Below are 7,723 nucleotides of genomic sequence, written 5' to 3' on the forward strand. Positions count from 1 at the left end.
CTATTTGTGTGTTTTCTTTTTGGAAGAGATGTGTGATGAAAACATATATTATCCTGCAGAGTTATTTTCCAAGCTTTTGGGACATTGTGCTTCAGATTTATGCGGCCTGAGCAGCGACCGCTAAGAAGTCCCTATTGTTTTTGTAGAAATTATTATTATTATTATTTTTCCGATTGTTCGATCGCTTTGTTTTATTGCCGAACAGTGCAATGCCACTCCCACAACTTTTCAGTCAAACCTAGAATGTCCTGAACCATTATCAGATGCGGTATCCATTGCGCCACTCGCCCATAAGGGAAATATTGGACAATCTACTTCCACATGCTGGTGGGATACTATTATACGGCCATATGCCATATTGCGACGATAAGTGTTGTGATGTAAACCCATTTTCACTTTTGGGTTTGAACTTTGCGAACGTGACATCTTTCCTTGGAGACCTGCTGCGGATATGGGTACGGCCTGGCGCGAGATTTACACCTTCTCCCCCGGATTTTCAAGGGCCGACGGGAGCTCACCGGACGCCGCCGGAACCGCGACGCTTTCCAGGGCGCGCATTTTGAAAGAGACTTGCTGGGCCCCAAAATTGCTTCGCATCGACTTGCAAGTGTTGCCGTGATTCATTTCCCACACAATATTGAACAACGTTCGCACCAAGCAGAATGTTCGGCAATGTTTGCATTTTGCGCTCAATGAGAGTGTTCGCGGAAATACGGCGTTCCTACTGGATCCTGCGTGGCCGTGAAGCAGTGAACAAGCCCATTCGACTCGGCACAATTCTCATGTGAAGTTTTGGATTTTTAGCAGTAGAAGTGCATTTCTCCACTGAAATGTGTGCTGCGAAGTCGCGCACGTCGAACAGGTCAAAGGCTTCAAACAGCTCGCTCTTCTTCAGCTGGAACTTGTTCTGACAAATGCCCAAGAAGGTCCGGCGAAGCACTGAACCCGCGAAAGGTGAACCGTGAAGTAGCGAGGGTTCACTGTATGTATAAGACCAAGACTACTTCCCTCTGAAAAAAGTTGTAAAAATTGGGTCAGGCCTACAAACAGGAGGGCATTAGTGCAATTGTGCAGTCCTCAAATCTACACTGTCGAGTTAAGACTACTCAAGAAGAAAAGGGTCAAATAATCATTTTCATATCTCAATGAGAGAGGCAGTAGAAAAACAATAGGGACCTCGCAGCGGTCACTGCTGTACAAATTCATACAGAACTGATGAAAAACACAAAATGTTTGCTCATAAGTCCCCCACATGCTGGGTACTTGGTCGCCCAGAGACACCACTATTTGTATATAAGTTAATTTTGCTCCAATGACGTCTCTCATCTATGATTTACTGGATTTAAACCATAGAATTGTCTATTTCTCCCCATCAGCGCTCAGATCTCAATGGCCGATTCGAACCCCTGCGTCGTCCTGGTTCGTGTCATCGGCAATGACCCACATAGTCGTTGACGGATCCACGTCTGGTGTCGTGTGACTGCAAGGTCGGAATTGGTTTTATCTACTTTGAAAAAGCTCACGGCGCATTACAAATTTGTAGCAGTAGAAAGTTCCAGAAGCATCTGTTCCAGACCCCCAAATCAAGTGCAATTTATTTTTCAAACATTGTGTGCTTAAGATTAACTCCACTCAGCCACTCTTGCAGACATTTGAAAGTCTCAATTGGGCGTGAAATCTCACAAGTACATATCTTCCATGAAAAACAAACACATGTTCATCAATAATAAACCTGGGCAATTTTTCACATGAATTATGATAGTGTGGTGTACGTGATAAGGGTTTTTATATTGGGGGTGTTACATTATATTGACTACTTCCTCATTTATAATTTCTACATTATGAATTCACCAATAGGGTTGATTATTAATATAGACTACATTAAAAATAATTAGTTTTACCATATTTATACTTCATTAAAATGTGTTAATAGATTTATTGTATATAGAGATTTTAGCAAAAGAGCCAAAATGATTTTGTAATATAAATGACAAATATATTAATATATTTATATATTTTTGCATGAACTCATTTACTACCATTGACGAGGCAGCGACGGGAAGCGATGGCGCCAACTGTTGATTTGCTCTTCTGTGAATGATTGTTTTGATAGGCAAGCGGTTGACTGAAATCAGAGAAAATAATCGAAGCGCAACACTATTGTTTTCACTCCGATTTTCCATCAACTGAACTACTCTGTCAGAACATTTTTCATTTCCTTTACCTGGCTAAAAAGATTTTAGTAACTTTGCATCATTTTTGAAGGTGCGCCGCTACTTCGCGGATTTTCAGTTTTCGCGGGCGATAAACCGAAAATTTACCGTTACCGAAATTTATTACAATGACCGAAATCATTTTGCCCATGTCGGTAAACAGCCAATCAAAAGGTCCCGTTTTTACAGGTCGCCCATCTATACGGATTTTTGTCCGCATTTAACCATGTGTATGTGCCAACAAATCATTGTATGACATGTTGGATTCTGAGTGGACTTGAACAAATTGAGGTCACACTAACACCTTGGCCACCGCAGAGCTCACCGTTGCGATGCTTCCTTGCGAACACCATGAAGGCATTTGGTGGTTTCTTTATGTACTGCTGCTCCACCTCATCGTCGGCATCTCTCCTATTAAGGACGACAAAATTAGTTTTTAACCTCAGTGAAATTGGAAAAAAATTAACAAAAAATTTTTGATTCCACTTGGCGGCGCTGTGTGTATAACAAAATAATAACATTAAGATGTCTTCAGGTCGGGACATTTTATTTACAGGTGAAGGTTTGGATTTTTAGGAGCATGTGCAGGGGAGTTATTAAGCATTCATTTATTTGTATTAGGTTCATTTTGTCTTCTTATTAGCACGCCACACCCCCCACTGTCCGTTCACTCCGCCCAAAAAGATGAACATCAACATGAAAAGATCCAACTTGGTGTGCAAGAAGGAGCATGTTTTGATTAATGATATATGCAATTTGCTTGTAAGATTCCCTGAAATCTATATGGGTTGTTTACGTGCGTGGGTGTGCAGATGCTGTCAGCTGCTGACTTCAGCTCAGAATCCTGTATTCTTTGCGCTTTTTAAAAACTGGAGCCAATTTTGCAGGGATGTTTCTTATACTGCTGACTTGAAGTAAAGAACTAGAAGAACAAAGCAAACACAGTCAAGAGAGCATTACCAGCTGCCAGGATGGCAGAGCGGTCTAAGGCGTTGCGTTCAGGTCGCATCCTTTTGTCAGAAAAAAAAGAATATATTTTGTCATGTAATATTTTGGCTTTATTCTAAATTTCATGAATCTTTTCCAATAATATGGTAGTTTATTTTGGTGAAGCCCACCCCCAGGCCTTCAGTGAAGTCTTACTTAGTCTGACTTCACATTTTTTTAGTAAATTTGATTAATTATAAAAAATAAATTATCATCAAAGTGCTGATTACGACCTGTAACTGAAACACATTATTCCGACATTTGCGTTGCACACAAATGTTCAATTGACCTAGTTTTCTCAAAACATAGCGCAAAATTATATCGGGTCCCACAACGACATACCGTCATTATAATCTGACCTTGCCGCGGCATCCGTTGCAGCTGAGCGCCGCAGGCTAAAATTTATAGATTAAAATAAAATATACAACAATCTACGGACAATTCATCTTACGAAATGCCTTTTGGAACACATTGCTCGTGAACTGCTCGTTTCCTCATTCTCAACTAAAAGAGAATATAATGTCATGGTGCCTTTTAATATTACCGAAAGATTCACATCCCTGTTTCATGTATAAAGTCCAGGCATCCATCCCGCCTCAGACAGAGCCCATCACTCAAGCCCCGGACTTTAAGTGTCGAATGTGGTCTTTGCCCAAGGTTTGAGTGAGGAGGGGATAAAAGAGGAAGAGAAGAGAGGTGGAGGCATGGCGAGTTTAGATTTGTGTTTTTAATTTTATTTTCCAGGGAAACTTTTTAAGCACTGAAAGAAGTGTTTTTGTCTGTCATTGTAATCGTCATTAACTGGGTCAGTATCGACCGATCTCTCAGTCTGTCACTGGAATTTTGTGACGTTTTGGCAAAAGGCGTGGCTACTGGTAATGCTCTCTTGACCGTTTTTTTTTGCATGTCTGTGTGAACTAGGATATCAGTTTAGTGTACGATATAATATATTGGACACTGATCCTAAAGGCTTCATCTGATTGCCTTAAAATTCTGTACAGCTGGGATAGGATTGGAAGAATGCAATATTGTGGAAAATGCAGATTTATTTGTATCCACATTTGAAAGAGGCCTGAAAATCAGAGCAGTAAAAGAACAAGGATGGCGGAGCGGTCTAAGGCGACGCGTTTTTTTTGCATGTTTACAGGGGTCATTCTTTTGCACCCTGATCCTAAAGGCTTCATCTGATTACCTTAAAATTCTGGACGAGAAATATATTTATTATATATATTGTATATTTAAAAAAAAAAAAGAAAAGTAAATTAAGGATGAAAAAGACTGTCAAATCGGTGTCAAGTCATATCTGCAGCAAAACTTACTCGACTTTGCTAACATTACAAAAATTGCTACATTTCTTATCGGATTCGTAAAATATTTACCTTTTCAAAGAAGCGGGCCCACCCTGATGGCGTTCACGTAGTAGCGGGACCTCGCCGCGGTCGCTGCTCGGGCCCCAATAATAATTTCTACACAAAGTCCATTGTGGTGACCCGCCCACCCACGTCCCAATCTCTGGTTCTGCCAGACCGGACCGTAATGGCATCTTGGTCACTTCCCACACAGTTGTGTTGAAACAGTCCTTTAAGGCCTCCTCGGCTTCTCCGGACCATTGCTGAACTGTGCGTGTCACAGCTGGCTGCCTGCGGACCAGAGGTTTGTACACAGGCAGGAGAGCAACCAAGTTGTGGTCAGCTTTGCCCAGCGGGGGGAGGGGCAATGATGTGTACGCCTCCTTGGTGTTGGCATAGAAAAGGTCCAATATTTTATTGTCTCAGGACGTGGAGCGGCGGCTCGGCGGGGCTCCTCTTAAAGTAACAATGCTCGCAATTCTCGATATTTTGAATATATATATATATTTATTATATATATTGTATATTCTCTAAATCATCAACAATGTTTCTTTTATATCTATATATATATATATCTCCAGCAGTGTTGGTTTGCAAGGTCCCATTGATATTGATATTTCCGAAAAAAATCATTAAAAAGATAAAAAAATAAATAAATAACAGTACATGGACACTTTGGGGATAAGCGGTCCCAATGGCTGGAGAGGAAGACGGATAATTTGACCCATACCACTCTTTTTCGCCATGCCCGATGAGACTGCCAAGTTTGGTGAGTTTGAAAATTTAGTGGGATTTTGTTTACGGAGCTTGTTTGGCAAGTCTGGAAGTTGTTTGAATACAAACAAATATAAAATCAACCTAGCACTAGCACGGCGCTCTCGCTACTCGCAAACAGCTAAACCAAACGTTTCCAATGTACATTTCCACCTTTATATAGTGTAGAAAGGCATCCTGAAGCCTGGAAAAATTCCATGTGATTAACTCCCAATTAACATGTTTAAACACTTATTAGAGGGCGTGTACACTTGTGCAACCATATCTCGGGCTGTTTGATCCCTCACATTATTTTCCATTCAATTATGACACACGGGATTCGAACCCACGCCTCCTGGGGAGACTGCGACCTGAACGCAACGCCTTAGACCGCTCTGCCATCCTGGCAGCTGGTAATGCTCTCTTGACTGTGTTAGCTTTGTTCTTGCTTGGTACTTTCAATGGGCTCTGTCGGAGGCGGGATTCGAACCCACGGCTCCTGGGGAGACTGCGACCTGAACGCAGCTTCTTTGACCACTCTGCCATCCTGGCACCTGGTAATGCTCTCTTGAATGTGTTTGCTTTTATTCTTGCTGGTACTTTCAATGGGCTCTGTATGAGGCGGGATTCGAACCCACGAAACATAGGTTCAAATGATTACTGCACTGTGTTGCCTAGTCCAAATAAACATTAAATCTCGCAACTAAGGAGTCAAGTCTGGAGTGTATTCCGAAATCAAAAAGTGCTTTGGTTCTTTAGCTCTGCAGTGGTTTGTTGTTTCTGCATAGATCCTCTGAAGCCTAGCAGGTGTTTGGCACCTGCTGTGTTTTAATCCTCCACTAACACCCAAAGGTGTCATACCGCGGTGACGTGTCCACCTACTAAATCTGACACGGAGCTGTCTGGATTGAGGCTACCATGACCATAATCAGCTCTGTTACCGTGAAAGCAGGTCAAAGTGAGCACGAGCCAAGAAGAAGGAGGAGACGCAGCAATGGGGAACACCAAGAGCAGCACGTTGTCCAAGGAACTCCTGGAGGAGCTAAAATCCAACACCAAGTACTCAGAGGCCGAGCTGTGCACCTGGTATCAGTCCTTCCTCCGAGAATGTCCCGGTGGGAAGATCAGCAAGGAGCAGTTTGAAGGCATTTACGCTAGCTTCTTCCCGGATGCCGATCCTTCGGCCTACGCCCGCCACGTCTTCCGCAGCTTTGATACCAACGCTGACGGGACTTTAGATTTTAAGGAGTACATCGTGGCGCTTCATCTGACCTCGGGTGGGAAGACCCGCCAGAAGTTGGAGTGGGCCTGAATATACGTTACAATCATAAGGGTTGCTTATAGAAAAATCTATCCATCAGGGTCACGAATGTCATTTGATGAGTAGAGAATTTAGAGTCTCCCCGATTAGTGGGAGACCTTGCTCAACAAACCTTACGGGAGTTTTGTGTGTTTGTTCTTGTTTGCCAGATCTTGACTGGCGAGGACTTTTTTTTTTTTTTTTTTTTTTTGTACTTGTGTATTATCTGACAGCAGCTGAGTGTGAAAAGTGACACACAGGACTTTTCAAATTGGGGCCCAACAACACGCATCGACATTGCTAACTTTTTAGCAAGGCATACTGTCAGCAGCACTCTCTTCCGGAATCCTGCCGTGTGATTATCAATATTTGTTGAACCGATCATGATCAGAGAACATCGAAGGCATGATTGACGTACTGCACGGTGCCCTTTTAACGAATCCGACTTTATTTGTACCATATGCATCCCACCTCAGACAGAGCCCAAGCCGCTTTTAAGAATGGATGAGGGAAGGTGAACTCTTAAATGGAGTGTTCTTTAGAAGCGACTGAGATTATCCGAGATCTTGTTCTTTCGGTCACGACCCACAACTCGTGACCATAGGTGAGGGTAGGAACGTAGATCGACCGGTTAGCATGACTAACATTAGCTTGTTTCCAAAGTGAAAATGAGTTACTCATGACCCAATCAAAACACTATGTACATCTGCCATCATGCTTGTTGGCGCTGACGTCACTGCTTCTGCCATTTTGTTTTGATACGCCGGGCTGTAGAGCAGCTCCACAAAGAAGGCCTTGTCAAGCTCTACATCCGAGATCCTGCCTGGCACGCATCCCGCCAGCGCTCTCCGCTCCGCCGTGCCTCCCGCTACCTCGCCAGCCCGACTTCGCCTCCCGGGTGCCATAAAAACTAGAGTGCCATTTGAATGTAAGTCATCCTCCTGCCCCCCACTGAGTCCACAGAGTCCAGGGAGCAGCCTAGCTCAAAGAACAATGTACGTCTGTGCGGAATGTCGAATTTTGTTCCCCAGCATGCAGCGGAGCGCGGGACGGACTGCCCGCTCCACGTCGACCAATCGGGCGTCGCCCACTCATGAGCCGCTTGTGTACATTTCTTTTGC

The 7,723-nt window shown here is 43.3% G+C and overlaps 1 protein-coding gene across 1 annotated transcript; it reads left to right on the top strand.

Moving 5' to 3' along the window:
- The first annotated feature begins 6,181 nt into the window (after positions 1-6,181).
- Positions 6,182-6,614, top strand: LOC148316160 (recoverin-like). Its single transcript, XM_088287013.1, has one exon. The coding sequence runs from the start codon at positions 6,297-6,299 to the stop codon at positions 6,612-6,614; it is 318 nt and encodes a 105-aa protein (XP_088143139.1). The 5' UTR covers positions 6,182-6,296.
- Positions 6,615-7,723: the final 1,109 nt, after the last annotated feature.

Source organism: Idiotropiscis lumnitzeri, chromosome 22, assembly GCF_059441095.1.
Source record: "Idiotropiscis lumnitzeri isolate Australia: NSW breed Sydney's pygmy pipehorse chromosome 22, RoL_Ilum_1.0, whole genome shotgun sequence".
NCBI lineage: Eukaryota > Metazoa > Chordata > Actinopteri > Syngnathiformes > Syngnathidae > Idiotropiscis > Idiotropiscis lumnitzeri.

Excerpts from the sequence above, each read along its gene's own strand:
- LOC148316160 (XM_088287013.1), top strand. The coding sequence starts at position 6,297 with ATGGGGAACACCAAGAGCAGCACGTTGTCCAAGGAACTCCTGGAGGAG.